Source organism: Enoplosus armatus, chromosome 19 (assembly GCF_043641665.1).
Source record: "Enoplosus armatus isolate fEnoArm2 chromosome 19, fEnoArm2.hap1, whole genome shotgun sequence".
In the NCBI taxonomy this organism is placed as follows: Eukaryota; Metazoa; Chordata; class Actinopteri; order Centrarchiformes; family Enoplosidae; genus Enoplosus; species Enoplosus armatus.
Window position 1 is genome coordinate 6,526,127 of NC_092198.1, and position 23,609 is coordinate 6,549,735.

A 23,609-nucleotide genomic window follows, 5' to 3' on the forward strand; every position below is an offset into this window, starting at 1 on the left:
TTGCACTCCCTATCATTGTAGACTTTTTTCAGGAGCAGAATGTTTTGTAATGCATGCTAACAAAGGCAGCAAAGCTCACATTTGCATTAATCTCTGTTCTGTTTTAAAAGGCGATCTCCCAGAAACCTGGATTAGTGAAAGACCCCCACCGCTGGCTAGCTGAGACAAAGGTATGATTATTACATGCAACTTCCTAACAGGGGATTTTTCTCAATAATCAATTATATAAACACAAGATTAAGCATGCGACACTGTTACCATGAACATCATGCTCATTCCCAGGCCTACACTATATAGAAGATTAATGAAAATAACAATAACATAGAATATATGTAATCAATGATTTGGTCCTTGCAAACCAACATTTACCATAGTATAACTCAGAATCAGAATCAGAAATACTTTATTGATCCCCGGGGGAAATTATACAGTTCCGGTGCTCCCATTCAAGTGTAGAAAGTAGCATAAATTTAGAAATGAGAGTATGTACAAAAATAAGATAGAAAAAATAAGTGAAAAATAAAAGTAAAAAATGTATACAATAACAATGTTTTTGTATGTATTGCACTGTTGCGTATGAATATATATGTATTACACTCACATTTAAAGAATAAATAATGAGGTAGTGTATGACAGGTGAAATAGGTCCAGATTTTCAGTCTGTTTATTCTGTGTCTGACACTCAGAGGGAGGAGTTGAACAGTTTGATGGCCACAGGCAGGAATGATGTCCTGTGGCGCTCTGTTGTGCATTTGGGTGAAATGAGTTTCCCACTGAAGGTGCTCTTGTGCCTGACCAGTACATTATGGAGAGGATGTGAGACATTGTCCAAGATGACCCGTAGCTTGGACAGCATGCTCTTCTCTGCCACTACCTTCAGAGAGAGTCCAGCTCCACCCCAACAACGTCACTGGTCTTGCGGATCAATTTGTTGAGTCTGTTGGAGTCCGCCACCCTCAGCCTGCTGCCCCAGCATACAGCATAGAGGATAGCACTGGCCACCACAGACTCACAGAACATCCTCAGCATAGTCTGGCAGGTTGAAGGACCTCAGCCGCCTCAGAAAATAGAGATTGCTCTGGCCCTTCCTGTAGAGGGCATTAGTGTTCTTCGCCCAGTCCAGTTTATTGTCAATGTGGACTCCCAGGTACTTGTAATCCTCTGCAATGTCCACACTGTAGACATTGTAGAGGGCACATCGGCACCTTGGTCCTCCTCAGATCCAGTCAGCTCCTTTGTCCTTGTCACGTTGAGCTGTAGATGGTTCTGCTCGCACCATGTGACAGAGTTCTCCACAGCAGCCCTGTACTCATCCTCATCACCCTTACTGATACATCCAACAATTGCTGAGTCATCAGAAAACTTCTGAAGATGGCAGGACTCTGTGCAGTAGCTGAAGTCCGTGGTGTAGATGGTGAAGGGAGAGAGGACAGTCCCCTGTGGAGCCCTGGTGTTGCTGACCACTCTGTCTGACACAGTGTTGCAAGCGCACATACTGTGGTCTGCCAGTCAGGTAGTTGACAATCCAGGACACGAGGGAGGCATCCACCTGCATCTCTGTCAGCTTCTCACCCAGTAGAGCCGGACGGATGGTGTTGAACGCACTGGAGAAGTAAAAAAACATGACTCGCACAGTGCTCGCTGGCTTATCCAGGTGGGCGTAGACACAGTTGAGCAGATAGATGATGGCATCCTCAACTCCAAGTCAGGGCTGATAGGTGAACTGAAGGGGGTCCAGGTGTGGCTTGACCATAGGCCGGAGCTGCTCCAGGACGAGTCTCTCCAGGGTCTTCATGATGTGGGAGGTCAGTGCCACTGTTCGTTAGTCCTTGGAGCCACTGGGACGCGGCGTCTTCGGTTCAGGAACGAGGCAGGACGTCTTCCACAGCATGGGGACCCTCTGAAGACTCAGGCGCATGTTGAAGACATGGTGAAGTACTCCACATAGCTGGGGGGCACAGGCTTTAAGCACCCTGGGGCTGACACCATCAGGGCCCGCAGCCTTGCTTGAGTGACCTCTCAGAAAAACACGATTTGTGGTTGAAGAAACCACATTCCGCAGCTGAGTGTTGATGAGTGGTGAGAGTCAGCACTGATCATAAAGATCAAGTTCAGGGATTTGTGATAAAATGTCTTTCCATAAAAATCACAAGGGCAAGGACAATTGTCAGTTGCACTACCCTTAGAAATCGGTCATGTCACTGGTTTTCATTCCATGTAATAATAGTTGCCTCCTGGCCTCTTTCCAAGAAGAAATCAGTTCCCATTTAGTATTGCAATGATGTACGGTGCAAAAGAAACATGTAATTATGGCTGTGGCGGTGATGCATGATACTGTGTTAAAATGTGTTTGCACAATTCATAGTGTTAATCACCGTAATGTATATCTCCTATCAGAAGTGTTTTCAGAGCACTTTGCATTTACAAGAACAAAACACAAGAGAACAAGAGCGATAATTAGCTCCCTGGTTAGCAGATTTTATGTTAGTAAAATGAAGGTAGGAATTACAGGCTTAGAGCAAACTTAGAATTCCCATTTAACCAATCATTTTGCCTGCCTGTAATAACCCTTTGTACATTTATTTACATTAGCTGTTGCATTGGGGGCATGCTCCATGCTACTTTGATTGGGCCACTGTATATTGTCTGTGCTTTTATCACACTCATTTTGGCTGTATTCTTTTCTGTATTCGAGTTTAACACCATGTTCAAATTCAAAATGACAAAATATCAAAACTATATTTTCTGTTCAAAGAGATTTCAAGAGAATTGTAAACTTGCAGCTTGAACATTACTGGAGCAAAAAAGCCTTTTAAATGGAAGTCAGATTAAGATGTACATTTTAAAGTTTTATGGAAGGATTTGGCTTCAAAGGGAAAACAGAATTCCCTTGTGATTTTCTTATATCAGACAGTTTTGGAGACTTAATGAAGTTCCTATGTGATATCCTTTGCATTGATCAGTGTGCTGACTGACTACATCAGAAAACACAGCACAGCACTTTATGTAAAATGCCCTGTGTAATGCCCTGACACTCGGAACATTTTGAATAAAAACCTTTACTCTAAGAACCCACACAGCTCATCCTACTTCTTTCCCTATCAAAAACAATTAAGCGTTGATTTTGTATTTATTTAACCAACCAGACCAAGCTACGCTGGCTGTGTGAGGAGGTGCGGGAGTGCAATGCAAGAGAGCAGAGCTTAAGGAAGCAGCACCAACAGACCAGGGATCAGCTGAAGGTCCTGAGGCAGAGCCGGGACTCAGAACAGACGGCTCTCCTGCAGCGCCTGGACCAACAGGAGAAGCTGCTGCGCTCCCTCGGCTCTGAAAAGAGAGGTACACAAACAGTGTTTAATCAGAAAAATACCAGTGTACGATTTGTGGGTATGGATGTGTGTTTTCTCGCTTGAACAGTGGCACTAACGCCATCAAAGCCTGCCAGTGTGTCACATACCCACGCTATATAAAATGTCACAACACAGCATCATGTGAGACTAATAAGGCTCCGTGTTCTTTATTGGGCAGCTAATATGTGATATAAAAAAAAGCATAGGACAAGAAATCCTTTGGTTGTCCATGTGCGTTGAATTTACGACGGTGAAACGGCGTGAATATTTAGCATAGCAAGCTCTTAATGAAAATGTAGTTATTCCTTGACTTTTGGACGAGCAGTCCTTTGATTGATACAGCCTAGACACTGAATTTCTTCCTCTCTCATTTACATTTAATCACCCCATCATTAAAAGCAATAACTAATTCAATGGCTGCATGTTACTGGAGTGGTTTTGTCACTGAGTGGTTTTTGTGTGGTTTTGGATGCTTGTTGAAATGGCTGTCTGCCCGTCCCTGTGTATCCACTGCATTGTGCACACAGGCCTGTCTGTTTATGATTACAAATTTTTGAGAAAGCATCTTAATGTGTGTGAACTTTGGGACTTCTGTAGGAAATGGACTTGTTTTTTCCTGTCCCGAGTCCCATTTTTTGACTGAATTTCTCCTAATGAGCTGTAACTGCCAGAGGAACAACTTGTTTTTAGTGCTTCATCTGAACAATACAGGGAAATGGGCCTAATTTGTGTTCCATTAACGGAGAGAAAAGATAGTTAAAAGACACAGTGAGACCATAGAGAGAGGCATAGTTAGACATGGACAGGGAGATTTAAGACCACCACACAGAGACAATCACCTGTCTGTAATTCACTCTGTTTTTAGCTATAGTGGTAGCATTGCTCCATTCAGATAAGCCATCTGATGATCCAGCCTCATCTCCATACCCCCTTTTGGAAACACAGTTCACTCCGTCTTCGGACCCAATCAGCCATTTGACAGACGTAGCCTTGTCTGTCTTCACTGCAGGCAGAAGCACTGATATGGTCTCTCTAGTAACTAGACCTAAGAGTAATCTGTGTGTCACAACAGCTACAAGAACTGGTTATTTGAATTGAAGGCGTGCAAATTAAGATTTTATCAACTGCGCTTTGAATGTGGCTTCTCAGTAATGTGGTTGTTCAGTGATGCTCTCGTTGTATTATTGCAGAGCAACAAGACTTACAAATCCCTACCATGCATGAGTACGTACATTATAATGAGCGGTGATGACATGATGCATTTGCAACAATACACTCAGCCATGCAGTGTGGCAAACACTCAATACATATCTAAGTTTACCCCTCCCCATCGCAGCTGGTGGTTGTTTTTCTGCTCTTTATATTATCAAACTGGAAATTATATTATGAGAATTATATTCCATATAGGTACTTGTCTGCTCATCTCAGTAGGTAAGTCAAGTTAAGCTAAGTATTTAAGTCAAGTGTGTTGAATATGGAACTTGGGAACACCCGATGAGACAGAGGGCGGGGCAGACGGAAAAGGAGCAATCCAACTAATAACTTTGCAGGCACATTTATATACACTGTTAGGCCGTGTGCTTTCAGAAAAGTGACATTAGTATGTTACTGTGTAAGTGGAGAGCTTCTCACATTATGAAGGAATTGTTTCTGGTTCTCAATTCTTATTAGCTGAGTCATGTTTGAAGCCATCATCAATGGTGCAACAGTTCATTTAAACAATATATTAATCCAAAGTCAACACCGAAGTTGGCACAGTAAGTATTAGGTATTGGAAAAATAATACTTATGATTTATATTTCATAATGATTAATAAAAATAAACATTTTCTTTCTTTTTATTATTCCCGTAATGTGTTGCTACCATTTTATGATAAGTTAGCACAAAGCTTATTGTGCTTGACATAATGTCACGCAGAGTAGACTTATGCCATATTTTGCCATTTGCTTAATAAAACTCGTGAATTAAATCAAAATGAACCCCTCATTAAGCAAACCACCAGTGATTGTAATTAAAAACAATTTGGTGTTGCAATCAACAACCAACACAAGCAGTGTTTTCATTTTTACCAAAACAGGTGGATGAATGGCAAAGCAGTCAAACATGTCGGGGTGAGAAGCATTCATCACATGACCAAAACATTTAGTTTTTTTTCTCTGGTATGCTTTAAATTTTAGTATTTGATGGTACTAAATCAGGACTTACCATTCAGATTTCACACCTGCTGTAGATGGAGAATAAAGTCAACATATGCGTTGATTGACCCCAATGCCAATACTTGGGTCAGGGAATGTAGTGCAAACTAATTAACAGCAACGTTTCTTTCAGAGCTGTTGGAGAGGAGTCGTAGGAAGGAGGAAGAAATGAGGAGCCTTCAGGTTAGCATTATGTGTCTTTATTATCTTTTCATTTGTGTCTGTAAACCTGCACCCTAAATAGTAGATTTTTAATATCCAGCTGGCCTAATTTTAACTATGTTGCCAAAAAGAGACAGCTGGTACTATTTTTGTTTATACACTACATTGCCTCCAAATTCTTTTTTTTCTTTTTTGTCTGTTCTGTATCTGTTGGGCTTTTTTTTTTTTGAGTAACTGCTGGGCTTTAGTCATCTGAGTTCTGTGATGCAGTGCTACAAACATTAGTACACAGCCGTGGGCCTGACAGACTCCTCACAGCCTTGCTTGGACAAGTAGCTAATTACTGCAGACACGAGGCCTTGGAGTTTAAAAGCCACCAGAGGCCTCGTCTCTGTCTTTGAACACAGCAGCATCTACACTTGGCAGACCACCAACTCACCTAGTCTGGATTGGGCTGGCCCCTGGCGCCTCACCGGCCCTTTACTCACCATTAAACAGTGAAACACATACTCGCACATACTAACATGTCTTCTAATCAGTCATTCTTTCCAAACGTGTGTTTGCACCCCTGTGAACGTGCATGTGTTTGTGTTGGATACCGGGGGTCCCATCTGTGGCTGCATGATGGCACCTGCCAGAGCCTGTGTGCAATTAATCAGCCCTCTCAGACCCAGCCGAGCTTTTAATTATGAAGGATGAGGAGAGAGATGTAGAGAGGGAAGACAGGTAGAGTGAGGGACGTAGACTAGGAAGAAGACGAAAAGTAAAAAAAAAAATGGGGGAGGAAAAGAAAGTAACCTTGTTGCAAACCATCAACACATTACAGGCGGAGGGGGAGAGGCAGCTGGTTGGGGAGGAAGAGCAGGTGTGTGTTTGAGTGGCAGATAAGAGGCATAGCATCACTTATGCATCGTTAGAGAGGGAACATCAGTCAGGAGCTGGATGAGCAGCGAGAGCGGTTTGTCTTTGTGTGTGTGTGTGTGTCGGTGTTTGTGATAAGAAGCCTGTTGTGTGCTACAGACTCTCCCCAGCCCCTGCATTTCCTTCCCTTGTTTATTCCTCTCTTCTGTCCCTATTCCCCCGCACACACACTGGGCGTCTCTCTGCTTATCTACCGTTTCTATCTACGAGCAGTTATCTGGACTCACCGTCTGGCTCATTTTGTCAGTTTACTATATTTTTATGTACATATGAAGTAATATTGCTGTGTTTGTGTGTCTTTACAGGATCGCGTGTTGGATCTGGAGATGGTAATGTTTGATTTCTTTAATTAAAAGTAATGAATACAGTTAAAGAAAACTAGTATATTCAGGTTTAGGAAACTTGGAGTTATGAAGTGCCCTGGAGTTGTTAAATTAGAAGTCATGTTGACTTTCAGCGTGATTCGATGCAGCTGTGTACGCAGGTTCACCTAAGGCTATGTTTGTTTGGCAAACCGTAGAGGCTAACACAGGGTTAGAAATGATTGCTTTAGTCAAGGCTCAGAGCTCTGTTAATCATCATAAGTCTTGCTGATGGGATTAAGAACCGAGCTGTACTGACAATACAGTATTGACCTCACCGTCCAAACTGTTAACGTTCACCACTAACATCCTTAATCAGCTATTAGATGTCAGCCCGAAATTACTTAGCACTACTGAAAGGTTATATTGACCCCAGGCACTTTTTACTCTCTTGAAAAAAAAATGAGGCTGTCTAACGCACGCTCTTCGTCCGTCACAATTATGCAGCACGCTTGACCACTTTAGCCTTCAATTAGCTGTCATGAGAAAGAAGAGGAAATGCCTCGGACCACTATCGGGTAAAATAATTCCGCTGACTGCCAACAACACTGAGACAGAACGCATTGAGCCGCCCTCCACTCAGCCCGGGTGGTGGGGATCAACCAGCGAGTCTTACTTGTATGTTACTGTGCCATTCAGTGTAGCAATCAGCGTGACGCCTCTGAACAGCCAGTTCTTTTGACGCCTAAATGCTCCACCTGAATGGGAATGGGAAGGCTATTGAAACATACAGTGGAGGGATGAATAGAATGGAGTGCGGCTAGAGTAGTTACTTAATCATAAATTGCGCTTAGTGTGTCGTAACAGAAGTACTCAATTAGCTTTTGAATTGACCCGGCAATATGACTTCATGTCTGTTAACCATGTAGGCTTGAGCATACCATTTTTAATTTATACTAAAGCAGACTATATTATGTGAATATAATAGAATCCATAGAGAATGTTTGAATGGGAATTGTATAGACTCGTTGAATAGAATTGTGTAGAATAATTAAATAAATCTGTCTTCTGAGTATCACATACTCAAACATACTGACAGTTAAAACAGTTACTGCAGCATAACCCCATCTTTTCCACTTGTAATCCATCCCCTCAGTATATTCCAGTCAATCTGCAATTCATCTCTAAATCGCTAAATATGCTACTTATGTCAAGAGGAGGTGATGGCGTGACACGCAAGTGTTGTGGTAAAAGGTGCCCTGTGGAGTTTTCTTATAAAAAAACAAGTTATTTTGAGGTAATTTGCAATGCCATTTTTTTAATATTTCAAATTGAGCATTGTTTACATCCATGTTTGCTAGCTTGCTGTCGTTGTTGACACATTACAAGGTTTTATTGATGCATTACCAACAGCGACTAAATAGCGTGAAAGTAGCGGCAGGAATGTGCATCCTTATACACGATACAAGCAGCCCACTCATATAAACATTGCTCCATAGCTTTACTAGTAGTCATAGTTGTTTTTTTGGGACAATAATCATGGCATCTTGGCCACCTGTTGCATTGAGCTCTGCCATTCAAAGTCTGTGACATTTTTTGAAATTGCAACATTGAAGATGAAGTGTCTGAGCATGTAAAGTATACATAAAGTAATATATGTACTTTTTGGCTGTACACAGTCTAAAACCTGTGTTTATTCAGAGGGAGTTTTCACTGAGAGCAGTGCTCTCTTTTTCAGGAACGCCCTGATCACATTCACTGTTACACATTCACACCTGGAAGCTGTCCAGTACAACCACAGTCTGATCTGCTGGCCACTGAACAGCTCCAGTGGAGCGGTCGAGCTTAAGGGCTTTGCTCAAGGGCACCAGTGGTGGTAATGAAGGAGGGTTTTTTTCACTTTCCCCGCCTATATTTATCCTGCTAGTCCGGAAGATTGAACCACCAACCTTCTGGTCACAAGCTCGCTTAAATATAGATTTGTTGTGCATATGTGTGTAAATGCTTATCATATTGTCACGGGACAATATATTTTACATGCAGAGTCTAATAGCTCATATTCTATTTTGTCATGTGGGAGGATATAAATAATACATAACAGTGCTAACCGTATCACCTTGTTATTTGGGTACTACATCCCATTATCTCTGCAAATACAAAGGCATCAGTAGCCACCACAGAGCAGTTAAAGCCCATAGACCGCCGATCCAGCTGTGCAGCCGCTATCAGTAATCATCGCTTCAGGTGACCCCTGGCTGGGAACGACATCTCATTTCACTAAATGTGTGTCTCATCGATTTTTCTCTTTCTTTCATCTTTGCCTCGATCTTAAGAGAGAAGTGCTGAGGAAAAGACACGTGAAAGAAAGTGGGAGACAATTAAGGGAATTGGAATGCAGCCCCAGTATTCACCCGGGAAAATTCTCCATTTGCTATTTAGTGGTTGCATTGTGGTGCTTTCTGCTGCTTGCCCATTATTGTAATTCATCTGTGGTCTCAATGCTGTGAGCTACAGTCTCCTTCCTATCCTTCTTAAGTAAAATTTTTCTCATTCAAAGAATCATTTCCAGATGCAAATTCTTAGAAACTAATATTGCAATGTAAATGAACTGATAGAGTGTGTGTGTGTGTGTGTGTGTGTGTGTGTGTGTGTGTGTGTGTGTGTGTGTGTGTGTGTGTGTGTGTGTGTGTGTGTTGGTTTCCAGAACACAAGAGTAGCCCTGGACCACTTGGAGTCAATTCCAGAGAAACAATGTCTTATGGAGAACTTCAAAGATTTGGAGGTGGGTTCACTTAAAGCCTGGATGAATTGTTTTTGTAATAAAACACCGTGGTAATTTGAGGGAAAGAAAACGAGGTTGATCTAAGATCATATTGAGTGCAGGAACACATGTAGACACATGAGGAATAGCCTTGTAATCGCATTATCACATTCATGCAATTAATCAATGTTGTGCATTCAGGGAAGAATGCATTCATTCTTCTACTATATGCAAGTCTTAAAACTATTTAGATGCTTAGGATTGTTGTCTTTTTGTCTGCTTGGTTATTATGACACAGCCTCCATTTTGTGCCTTCAGGAGTCTCAGCGGCAGAGGGAGATGGTAGAGCAGCGCTACACCAAATACAAAGAGATCGTCTGGGACCTACAGCACCAGCTGGACGAGTCCAAAAGCAGGATCCAAGAGTACAGAGTATGACACACACACACACACGCACACATAGACAGACAGACAGACAGACAGTTGCAATTCTGTACTTTAGAAAAATGAGCTTTATAATGCCTTACAAGAGCCTGTACTGCCAAACAACAACCCACATTTTGTCTATTTCTGTCACTAATTGCAGTGCTTTGTTCAAACAGCAGCCGTTTGGGTAAGGATAGCCTGACTTTGAGAGCCATTTATGAGTCTAGCTCGCCCACACCAGTGCCAATGTGTGCACCGCACCTAATTTGCAACTTGCATGAATAAATGAATAATTTCACATGCTGGTAATGCATCATGGATGGACAGAGTGGGAAAAGCTTGAGCAGTGGCACAAATGTACACTCAAACAAAACCTGAGTTTCACCAGTCACTGTTAATTGCTACAGTTGTCCTCTGTGCTATAAAGCAGCCGAGGGAGCCATCAAGACATCATTGTTGACAGCTGATTGCCATCAGCAGTTTGCAACCTCCCCTAAACAGCCATACAGTCACTTTTCGAATGGTTTTAATCTGCCAGATTACCCCGTTGGTTTGCCAAATGACTTGTGTTGAGCGATAAGTGGCGATTGCATTAGTTTAATAGCTGCTGCCCACTCGGGGTTTGTTTAAGGAAAAAGGATGGATGGAATGTCTTTACAAGACTTCCATCTTGATCAGTCACCAACAACAACAAACAGCTTCTACACTGAATGTAATAGTGGCTCTCTGCTTGATAACCCACTTCTAAAACTCTAATCAGACTGGATTCTTTTTTGGGTCGACGCTTGTCCCGTCATTACAGGACATCTGTAATGTTAATGGTCTATATGCACACAGGATAAGCTGTAATATGTGTCAAGCAAGCAGTGACTTGGTGGGCCTTGCAACAGAATCACAGAATATTAGGAGAAATCTGTTTGGGCTGGGACACTCTTGCCTGCATGTTTACAGGCAAATAAATGTCTGTATAAGAAGCTTTTATCATCCACGGGTGCACACAGTTCACAGAGGAACTCAAATCACTCTCTTCCCAAACAGAATATTTTATCATTCTGTAGAGCACTTGGGAAGTCCAAATGAGCGTTTTGTGGGAAGCCAAATATGGCCCTCAACTCTCATTTTAAAGTGCTTTGAATTTCATTTTCTGTAGTTTGTGTGTGCGTGCATCACTTTCTGTAAGACATACCTCACACAGAGCTGCTCAAATTTATGGTTGTACTGAAATGTAGACATGTTGGGACATGGCTATTCTCAGCTGGTCTGTCACTTTGGACCAACAGATAATATCTTATTGGGTGGATTGTTGTTACATGTTGGCACATCATTGAATCTTTGCATCATTACATCACGAGTTGAATGCAATTGCCAGTGGTACTAATGAGTGTAGTTTACATACCGTTATGGTCATATGTGGGTAGGCCTGTCGCAATTATTATGTGATCGCCTGATCACGAGTGTTTGATCATTTGGCACAATCGTTACATTACACAATGGAGGGATTTTTTTAGCCAGTGTTAGAAATGTTGTGACCAACAGAATGTGAATTAGGTGCATTTCCATCAGCTGGGTTTAGGCAAATAAACTGTCTACCTGAGGAGAAGTCTGGGGAAAAAACAAGCGGCTGTCTAGACCCTACTGCTACACTGCTGTTGGGCAGGTTTTTTTGTTTCAGCTCATATTACTTGCATTATGAAGCAAGATGATGACAGAGAGGTGCCAATAACGGGTCTCTTTATTTATCGTGGAGAGTCTCCCCTACAGGTGCAGCAGTGTGTTTGACAGCTCTGGGGAAAGTTGTGCTGTACAGACAGTCCTTTGCTGCTTAATTTCAGTATGTTTAAACCCAGTTTAGAATTGTTTAGAATTGTCTAATCGGACCAAACAGCGCATAAACTCAAACATGTTTACCATGTTCAACCATGTGTTGATTTGGGTGTATGCTGGCACCACCCTCAGGCTATAAACACTCTTCTTCTCTTTCCCATTTTCACACATACGTTTCTGGTGAGTAACGTGCATTACAGCCTCAAGAGTGCTGCTAGCATAGCTGTAGACTTTGCTTCTCGTTAGTTACCGTGTCCTCTTGTCTTTCAGGAAGAGAAGCTGGACGCCACTTCCAGGAGCCAGAGACTGGCTGCTCTGTCTTCCTCCATCAAAGGCCTCAGCACATCTCTCAGCAGCTCGCTGAGATCTGACACACTGTGTGAGTATTTATATTCTGATGCTATAAAACCTGTGCTCTGACAGCTCATCTATTGGCTGGCTTGATGGTAGTCATGTTTTTCTGCATCGCTAGAAAATGTACTCCTGTATTTTTAAATGTTTTGTACTACAGCATCACAAGTTTGAAAGACACAATGATCATGAATTCACTTTTTAAAAAAAACATTATTATATTTTTTGCATCTTATGACAATTGGGTGTGCTTAGGGAGATCGATATTGTAACTGGGTGTTAGTTTCAGTTCTGCTGAATTCCACAGTACAGTCCAGTATATAATATATATATAACGCTAAAGCGGCAGCCTTCGAGCACTGTCACTTTTCCATTCAGAATTTCAACATGGCACCCAGAGCTCAAACTTTCCATCAGTGCTCTGGCAGTGTGTGTGTCTGTATCACTGCCAGTGGCTCTTTGCCAAAATCCCTTGTAGCACTTTCCTAAGCTGCTTACAGATATTTGGCACAGTGTGAGAGGAGCGTACTTTCTCTGGCTTTGTGTCTGTTTTACCTCCAAGAATGATGGTGGCCAAAACACATCTATGGTTATTTAACACTAATGTTAATATACAATACAATTATCACATGTATTCATGACTACTTTGGCAGTGACAGCTAGTGCTAATCATTTAGGTACTACTTCAAACGGAATAGATCCATTCACAGTCGAGGGGAATATAGTACTCTCACATTTTGTGCTGTGACTGGGTGACGGACAGGGAATATAATTGTTTTTCTCCGCCTCCCTTCCCTCTTTCCTTCTGTCCTTTCTGCCACAGCTCCTCACAAACGCCTGACCACTTCTGACCCGGATGACTCCGCAGTCAACGGGGCCAAACCCCTCACAGATTAGCTCAACCTCAAGTGAACCTTTATCTGTATCCCTACAAACTCCAAACACGCGGTGCTGCCAGCTGATTCTACACCGCTTGGTGCTCATCCAGAACAAAGAACAACTTGACTGTACCAGGAGGCCTTGCACTCAACACTAATCCTCCTTGACTACCTCAACCAGGCAATCGCTGAAGGTGCTCAAGAGTAGAAGGGCAACGCTGTGAGATTTCACAGCAAACTCTGACACCTTGAAGGAGGAGATATACGTTTAGAGGTTTATACTGTAAAGTGTTTAAATGTTATTTATAAGAACCTGAATTGAATGTATTTAATAGATTTGAAAAAGCTTTAAACCAAAATAGTTTTCCTGTTACATATCTCGCCATTGCTCCAACATTTTAACAGCTGTTTTAAACATTGTTTACCTGATGAATCTGTACTCTTATTATCATGCCAATGTGTTTGTGCTGAAATTATTTAGTGTAGCTCTACACAAACAAAACACTGGTGCCTTTTGAACAATATGCAGTTGTTGTTTTACTGACAGTTGTCATCATCATGAAAATGTGACAAATCTGATGTTTTACTCTTTTAAATGTATCGACAGATTTTCTTTACGACTTTCTATTTTTTGTTTCATGCAGGTTATATTTGTAAAAAGAAACAATAAGCACAAATAGATGTCTATTTTTTATGAAATATGAAGGTATAGTATATGCACTGAATAAATCCCCATGCAACAAAATGTCTGCTTTTATAAACACACTTGATGTCCCCTTCATTTCAGAGTGAAGTGTTTGCTTCACAGCAGCCAAGAGACTCCTGCTACTCCCACTGGTATATCTTTTGCTTTTTGCTAAAAATCCTTCATTGGAGAGAACAACCTAAAGCCACATGAGAGAGAGAAATGTCCTCTTTTAATTTCTGCTCATCTTCAAAGGCGTAAACACAGTACCTGCTGTGTAAACATTTCTCTAGTTGTACATAATCTTCTTTTTGAGCTGCATGTTTTGAGACTTTGTGCAGTACTTTGGAAACTTACTGCAAGGAGGTGTACAGTGTAAACCCTTACAACACTGAACAGGCTGGTAGATATGGAGCCCCAAAACTGATAAAAAATGTAGTAAAAGGTTCTCAGATATATAACTAAATCCATCACTAAATAAGGTCAGTCAAATAATTAAAATGGAGAGTAAAAAGAAGTATAAAGCTTTATACTTTTCCTCTAAGCTCTGATCAGCTGACAAAAAAAATTTAAGCTTTTTTCCCCATTGTTACCACCAATCAGTTGATAGTAATAATGAATTAAAACTTAAATAAAACGTGCACACTTTATTTAATTCCCTTTCTTTTGGTCTGGGCAAACATTTACCCATTTCCTAACTAACAAATGATGACACGATATATGATAATGAGATAGGCGTATCCAATGCGTCCCCAGAGCAGTGATTGGTCTGTGTGTGTGTTCATAACATCAGTGGAGCAATCGAGTGGACGGCTTGGCTAACTAGCTTGCCTGAAAACGCTGGATAAAAAACATTAAGCTCCAGCCCTTCCAGCTAGATACTGAGGCTAACTACAGTGCATGTAATGTTAGTCGTCCCTGTATTGGACTGCATACTGCCGTAGCATCAGCGTGTTAAACTAACAGTAATAGTAGCTACAGCATTTTAGGCAGCAAGGTAATGCTAACAAAGTTAGACGCGACTTAGTTGTTTGAGAGTGCGAGAAAAGAGACTTTAAAAAATCACACATCTCCAAAATAGAAACAAACGTATTTCCATTGTGGTCCGTGATGAAGACTAGAGACTTCATGATGAAGATAATGTGATGAAAACAAAAGCATGGTGTCTTAACTTTCAAGGAGTGAGCTGGCTTTGTCATAGTTAGCTTGCCGGCTAAAATGCTGTAGCTAGTGTTAATAAGAATGTATACAGTGACGCTACATCAGTATGCAGTACAGTGTGTTGATGATTATCGTATGAACAAAGTTAGTTTTAGCTGAAGTTAGTTTTTTTCAGTTAAACTAGCTAGACCATCTTTATATACAGTCTATGGGCTAGACAAGACACAGAGCCTTCTGTATTTCTATACTGATGTAACCAACACAAACCCTGGACCAATCACTGCTCTGGACACGCATGTACACGCCCATCTCATTATCATATAAGCATTCGGATATACAGGGAAAAGATGAATGATTAAATACCAAGACAAACAGGAAAAGTGATTTGTGGTTATGGAAAAAAGAGTAAAATGTTCTTTGCTTCTTTTTTTTACTAGCTGGTTGGAGGATAAAGCAAAAGTATACATCTTTATCTGTCATTCATTTTCTTTTTGGCTGTGTTCAGTTATTGTCTGATGTCCTTTTACTACAATTAGTCAGTTTCAGGGCTCCATAACAGACTGTCCACTGTCTTCTTACAGTGATTAAGTTGTGCTGCAGTGGTTCATTACTCTCCCAAAAAGTAATTAATTACACCACTTGGAAATGATTTCAGTGTTTCTCACGTAGTCATGTTTCTCGTCAGCACTTTTGAATCTGAAACAAGACATACAAGTATGAATTTATGAAGTTACACTTCCCAAAAGAAATATGATTCATGCACCTTTTATTAAATCCAAGCTTGTGGGGTTTTCGGAGCTTTGCGCATGCCAGCAGTACAACACAAATCCTCTCCTTTAAAAGCTTCTGCAGGTGTCTTTTGTAGAGCAGCCTGTAATATTAAAAGGGAAGAAACTTAATTGACAGCTAAGTAGACTTCCCCCTTCATAACATTCAAAGCTTATGTGAGTTTTTGAACACTTGGGTACTAACGTACCGTCTCATCCTTTGAAGAAGCACTGTTATCTCTTTAACATCATTTTCAAAAAGAAAAAAAGTCTTGTATTTGGAAGAGGTAAAGTTTTTGTTAGACTTAATAACAAAAGACAGAAATAGTGTTCCACATAGTCCAGGCGATTAGAGGTCCAGTCTGAGAAAATGTGGCTGTGTTTCATGAAGCAGCATCCAGAGGAAAGCAAAGCTTAGGGCAAAAATGAGCTGCGAAGCCGTACTAAGCCTTCGCTCAATCCCTGTTTCCCCTTTTAAGTTCTAAGTACATTTGGAGCCGAAGTCCAGAGGAAGTATTGAACAATTCTCTGAGCACGTATTCCATCACAGATTGACTGCACTTGTGTGGTGACTCCTTAAATATGCTGTATTTTACGTCTATCTATTGACTGGTGGTAGCTGATTCAGTTAGAGGTTTAGCACTAAACACAGACGGCTGTCCACCAGTCCAGAAAGTCTTACAGATACCTGGAGACTACACAATTGAAAATGTAGGATTGCTTTGCTTTGTAACTCCTATTTCACCTGTCAGACGAGAGCAGAGTGTGTTTCAGCAACAATATTTGTTCCCCACAATGGTTTCAAACTTGTCCTCAGACTGAAATTTGAAGATAATGAGTAATCTCGGCGCTTTGCTTTTCCCCCCACCTCATTCATCATCATATTGATATTTTCACATTTGTCTAAATAAATCTCATTTGGCGGGCTCAGTCACACTCACAGACAACCCTGGCTCCCTAATGTGCTTCTTTATACTGTAGCTACTGTACGTCCCTAGGAAAGTGTCTGCTTATCTAAGCTATATTAGGTTGCAAAACACATGCAAACTCATAGATCAGTCCCAGCAGACTGGTTCCCCCATTTACATTCTGCCCCATCATTAGTCCACTTTGTCAGGTTGAGAGATGTTAATGAATAAATTCAGAGCTTTACACTGGTTTGTGTTTATTTGTGTTTTCACGTAGAGGGAAATACAGCCTCAACGTAAAAAAAGTTTATATAAGTTTATAGTTTATAATCTGAATTTGCACATGCATGAGACACGTAACACACATCTGTCTGAGCTTGTCAGAATAAATTGCGGCATGACAGTAAAAGTTATTTAAAGTGTGCCAGTAGTATTCACATCTATTCAGAGGGACTCACAGAAAGCTTCTTTCACTGTCTGCATGAATGCAGAAAGGCTGAGAAATCAGGTCATTAGCAGGGTGATGCATGTTCAGAGCTGACAATCAACATGTGGGCCAAAACCCATTCAGACATGCACGCGCACACACACACACACACACACACACACACACGTTCTTTATCAGCTCTCGAATACATGTATTATTGTTAGACAACTGTTGTGAGGCAACTGCAGGAGATTTGAAAATATAAATGAAATAATGGACTATATACAGTAACCGCATCATTTTGATCGTAGGCTTCTAACTGGTTGACATATGAGGAGAATCTACTGAAATACACTTAACTGCTTTTCAATTCATACATTTTAATATCCCTTTAAGGTCGAGATGAAACGCTTCCGGGACGTATTCCAGAGTGGAACAGGATTGGCAGGCGGGACATTGAATTTTGGGAAAGTGGGCGTGTCATAATCGACATATCATGCTGTTGCTAGCTAGCTAACTAATGAATGTTAATGAAAGATTGATTGATGGGTGGATGTCACGATATTGAAATTGGTTGGTTGGTTAAACCATCTCGATGACAACCTCAGCACATGTCGTATTTTATTTTACAGGAATAAAACATGAATGGATTTTGACATGAGAATAGGAGCACAATATGACCGGGGATGTGATCTCATTTTTCATTTCAGCTCACAAAAGTAGTCATTCCAGGTACACACACACACACACACATATATATATATATATTTATATATATAAACCCTTCCTCACAAATACGGTGATTCCTAAAGTTAAGGCTCATTGAATATTACCCCACTAAAACGGCCATTAGTAAACACAGCAACCCCTTAGTGTTGCCTCTGCTTCTCACAGCCAATCAAACAGCGATGGGGTGTTTGCCACCGCTGCTTACTGCTGTTATAGTGCTGGCGTAAGCCTCCGCAGCCGCCACTGAGGCTGATTCCCATTAGAACAAACCTATTTGGCTTGCATTACAAACCCATTCAATCAGGCAGCCATGCTCTGCTTTTTCGTTCAAGCCCGGAGGCTGAGAGTGTATCTAGCCGCTGTCGTTCAATAAGTGAATGGGTTATTGCAGCTGAGTCTCCGTATCAACCTCATTTTCTCCTGGGCTTAGAGAAAAAACAAACAAACATGTTTTTTGTGCAATTGTTGTGCAACGATTTGTATTTATAACCCATTGTAAGATAAGATGAAGTGCTGCGCGCTGTGTTCGCTCATCGAATATGCAACAGTCAAGGGTGAGTGGGGTGATTTCCATGTTTGATGGCAGACAGGTGGGGAGGACCAGCCTGCCAATTGTGATGCCAGAATGACCTCTCCTGGCGCCGCGAGCGGGAAGCTCATCACGTCCTTTATGGCACGCTCGAGTGTCATCACTTGTGAGGACCTGTGCTAAATCACATGGAGCAGCTCTGCACAGCCTCACAGCGACCAGACGGCGACTGTTACGACCCAGTTGTGAATTGACTTGAGCAACGTGGCCGTAATAGCCACATATTCAGTGTCATTAATTTATTACTTATCACTCGGTGCATCACATGAATATGTGATAAGCCTGCAGGGCGGAGATAAGAGCACTGAGTGTGGTCTAAATTTCCCTTTGTAATCCTCCTGTGTACATTTCTAATTAGCTTATTATACTTTTATTTCATACTGCACTGATTTTAAAACAGTTTTGGATGAAATCTACAAAACAAATGAAACCTGCTCTATGCAGCTGCTGTGATATCAGTGAGCAACTGGAACAAGCAGACATAAAACTTGGCTAGCTCAGACAGACAGAGCAGCGGTTGGAAAATCATGGTAAAAAAAACTGGTATGGTGAAGGTTAAGTTGTGAATAGGTAGACATGAATGTTTGTATGATCATATGAACTTTTAGATTACATTTACACACAACATACAACATACCTCAAATTACAAAATGTGTGTAAATGACCAAATAATGTCAGCCACGTTAGCATAATGGGATATTTCACGCTCATTCTAAACTGAATACTTACTCTGAAACATATATATTTCTCTATGTTTGCATTTATCAATAAAACAAACAAGTTTCGTTACAGCTGAAGTGATTTTCTGTCTAGATAGCTGATTGTTTTGGAGCAGACAGCGCTACAGATGTTAGCATCACACATTATAAAGTCTTTACTAGCTTTAAGTTTAACGGTGCAGCACAGTTTAGTTCATCACTAGCTTGAAACTAGCAGGTAGTTACAAAGAACTTAGGAAGGGCTTCAAGCACAAACATATTTATAGATTTATGAAAAGCTGGTGCAAACCTAATCCTGGTGTTGTGCGTTTGTGTTTCTGCATGCCTGATATAAATCCTATTTCACCTGCCAGGACCGAGCTGAGAGCTGGCCAAACAAACCAGATGGAAAAAGTTTTATATAAACCAGGCAACTCAATTAAAAACAGATTGTTATTTGCTATGACTGGCTGGCTGGAGGCAAAAGGCCTTGTGTGGAATTCAGTATTGAATTTTGGAGTGTGTTATCAGGAGGGGAGTCACCTTTACTAGCAACACTGGTCTTTTTGCCGCAGTGTAAAAAAAAAAAGCCCAAATAGTTTTTTTTTGACAATCTCGATAAAAATTTCTCACTTATGGCTGGAATTTTCTGTTTTTGATTTTTATCACTTAATGCACCTTCAAACCCAAGTGAGTTTTTATGAATTCAAACACATCCCATCTGATTTGAGCTGCACACAGAAGCCCTGTTCCACAGCCTCAACAATTATCTGCCACCATCACTTACGATCAGATCATATTTTACCGCTGGTTTTGCCGCAGTCACCTTCACAGCAGCTGAAATGGTCTGAAGTTTTTTCTTTTCTTTTTTTTTTTTTTTTGCTCCCCAGAATTTAATCCCGCCTCACTTTTCCATCTGGTCTGAACAGGCCGGACTGGGGTTGGCCTGTGGGTTGTTCCTGGACCCCAGTGACTGGAGCTGCCGCTGAGACACTCATTGCTTCATTGGGATTCTCACTGGATCCAATCACACTGTCAAGCTTGGATAGTAGGCCTGTCTCCCTAGGTAGTGGATACAGCACACACACACGCAGTTTTGAACATCACTCACTGACACATTCAGATGGAGATGGAGACATACAGTATAAATGTACACCCACGTACTCATGCACCCTCCACTGCCATCATACACAGTCTGTCTCGATCCTCACAAGCCTGTTGATGCTCTTGACTGCAGAGCAACAGTGAAGCAGTGTTTTGGTGTGCAGCTCAGGCTCTCTGCTCTCTTTCACTCCTCTCTTCTGCAGCCCAGTCTCATTGGAGGGGTGGTGGGGGGTGGGGTCTCACCTGCTTGAACTTTTCCAAATTCTGTTCCACTTCAGCGATAATCCATTCAAAGTTATGTTAATATTACTCTTATGTCAGTCAAATTAAAAACACCTAGTAGATGCACTTTGCCAAATTGCTCAAAATGACAGTAGATTGGAGGTTTTCTTTTTACCTCACATGCACTGACAAGCATTATGTATGCATGGCAATAAATACCCATAAAAAGTCTAAAAACCCTGAGCTGCCAGACCTGGTCCCTAGATGGCACTGTGTCCACTAGGCGAGAAAGCCGCCCTGCTGTTTATCATGCAGCTGTGACAGCCTGTAAAAGCTTTTGTCAGTGGAACTGAAGATTTAGAGTCCAGATTAGCGCATTCATATCTTGGCAGTTAATTAGGGGCTGAGGAGCTAACTGAAAGCTTTGGCTGCTGAGTGATGGAGCGAAGAATAAGGGGAGGTGTGCTCTCCACAGGGAGACACAAAAGTGAATTAAGTGCACATACACACACCTGGCTATTCTGCTAATGTATCACTGTGTGCACCCATTGAGACATGTGAATATGAATGCTTAATCTACACATGTGCAACCACTGAGTCATTTTTTGTTCCTGCGCCTGAACTTTGATGTGGCTTAAGCATGTCTAATGCCCACACACACATGCTGTTTTGAGGTGTGTGTGTGTGTGCGTGCCCTTCATGATGCTGCAGTTAAGGTCAGCGGGCTCATATTTTACCTGTCAGGACTGATTACCATCGCCTTCACAGCTGCTTTGCTTCTGTCCGTGGGGGATACAGCATCTCTCCTGAATCTTTACTGGGAGAAGAAAAAAACAAGCTACATGTCTACAATCTATACAGGGGAGCCATAAAACCACTACAGCTGCAGACGCTCCCGGTGCTCAAGGTGTTTTACAGCATCCCGCTCTCCGTGTAGGAAGCAACAAAAACAGCTTTCACCTGTAATCGGTGACAGAGCTGTTTATTTGAAAGGAAAAACATGCCATAAAGCGTTTGAGTGGAATTAACCAGTTCATTAGCCGAGATAAAATTTCATGACAGGTCAACTATCAGCCTTTAAATGCACGAAGAGGAGCCGAGCTGCTCTCTCGTTGGCGCTGCAGAGACCCTAAACAGGGCAGAGCTAATGCAGTCAAACACACACGCAGAAATCCATTTGGAGAAGCCATTAGCAAATGTAAATTGTTTTTCTGTCAATTAAGATATGAATTATCCAGCCGACATCAGCAGGATTGATGTAATCTACTTCTGCTAATTTGACTAAAAGGAAACGTAGTTGCTACACATAAAATCCAATCAATAAACTTTTGTCAGCCAACAACTGTGGAAGCAAATGGGTTGTGAATATCAAATGGATACGTTTCCTCTGCTGGCACCCTGCTGGTGTAAACCTGGGAAGTGACTAATGGTTGTGAAAACAGCAACACCTCACTGTTTCAGGGTTTGCACCAGTGGGCTTCATAGGAGCTAAATATAGACTTGTTCAGCATTTAGACAGCTCTTATTAGGGGACTTGAATTAATTATGATCATAATATTAATTGCTAATGTACCTTGTTACTCTGGGAAATATATTACCTTCCCTGTGTTTTTCTGTTCTCTTGATATCATTGTCATGTTAATCTAATAATATAAACAGTAATGTAACAGTAACGTAATGGTGCGAATGAAGTTCATTGTCTCTGACAGATGCTTCCTGATCCCAAATCAGCTCTGACAGTTGAGCGAAAATATATTTAATTCCCAAAAGTCATGGACTGCAAAGTATCTCAACAAAGTTTATTATCTCAAACAAAATAGTAGAGTGCAGTCGTATTTAGGTTCTATGGCAGTGACTGTTTGGGGTAAAATAATCTGCAGGGATTATTTTAAAATATAAAATGAAGGCATTACAACTTTTCTATCTTTCTGCTGTGGCTGAAAACGCACTGATTAGAGCGAACCAAAACAACGAGCTAAAAGACGCTGAAATTCTCCGTAGAGCTGAGAGGAACTGCAGTCGGGTGATGATTCTCTGTAGGTTCGTCACGAGCGACCCCCTTTCACGTACAAGTAATCATGTAAAATGAGTTGATATAAAAACATTGATTATAGCTACTTTAAAAACCTGTTTCTCTCACAGGCAGGAGATTTCTGTAGGAGAGTACACAGCAGTCGGAGTGTGGATTGAATGTCATTGCTTGCTCAAATGAATGTTGTTTTCTTTACACATTAACTTTTTATTGTGTTGACTTATGCAGAACAAATGAAAAAGAAAAAAAACAAAAGAAAGAATCTTGAAATGTGGGTCTGCCTCGGTCCCTCAGCGGAAGAAATCCCTGCTGGCCTCCTCGTTCCCGTTGCCTGTGGCAGGATGAATGAGTTAATATGTAGTCATTGTGCGGGCTGGATATGCTCACACACGCTGCTCTGATATCCTACATCAATGGGCTATTGCAAGTTAATGACCAGCTCTGTGAAGGCCCATTTGCGCGAAATATGGACAGTGTAAAAACGAGCTGGGAAAGCAGGTGCTGCCGCCATTGAGTAGCTCATAACCCGGCCATATGGTGGCGGAGAATCTCATTCGGTTGCACGTTCTCACAAAAGGCCCGACTCTAAAGAAACCCAAAACCAATTCCTCTGCTGTTGTGATGACTCTGGACCCCTCTAATAACCGTTTTCTCCACCCGTCCCCTTTTTTCTCTTGTTGCATCGATGAACAGTGTATGAATTTGCATAATCATCTATAGGTAAATGACAGTGTTGAGCTGCTCTGCCTCGGACTTCATTTGAATGGAAATGATACCACTTTCTGGTATAAAAGGAAATCATTGAAGTGAGAGCAAATGGATGAGAAATTGTGGTTCGGTGAATGGTCTCCGGCGTTATCTATCTCCATCTCCTCGCTGCGTCTCCTCCTGCCTTTACACCACAACATGGATGAGTGAGTCGACATCCACCCCGCAGTCTAACATCCAAAAAAAAAAGTTTGGGAACAACATTTTTTTTTATTTCTGGGAATTGTTTGGAGTCAAAGGAGCAAAGACAATAATAATTAACTGGTCGAAAAAAGCCAAGTACCAACACAAAAAATCAAAAGTGAACATACACACTGACTGATTTTGCATGAAAATTAATGAGAACAAA

The 23,609-nt window shown here is 41.4% G+C and overlaps 1 protein-coding gene across 1 annotated transcript in view; it reads left to right on the forward strand.

The window, feature by feature from the left end:
• LOC139302524 (centrosomal protein of 128 kDa) overlaps nt 1–13,189 on the forward strand; it is a 34,813-nt gene extending 21,624 nt beyond the window's left edge. Inside the window, exons 18-25 of the mRNA XM_070926232.1 lie at nt 111–170; nt 3,147–3,339; nt 5,679–5,728; nt 6,934–6,957; nt 9,635–9,712; nt 10,010–10,123; nt 12,212–12,320; nt 13,116–13,189. Coding sequence (XP_070782333.1) covers nt 111–170; nt 3,147–3,339; nt 5,679–5,728; nt 6,934–6,957; nt 9,635–9,712; nt 10,010–10,123; nt 12,212–12,320; nt 13,116–13,189 — 702 coding nt within the window. The remainder of the gene's footprint in view (nt 1–110; nt 171–3,146; nt 3,340–5,678; nt 5,729–6,933; nt 6,958–9,634; nt 9,713–10,009; nt 10,124–12,211; nt 12,321–13,115) is intronic.
• Nucleotides 13,190–23,609: the final 10,420 nt, after the last annotated feature.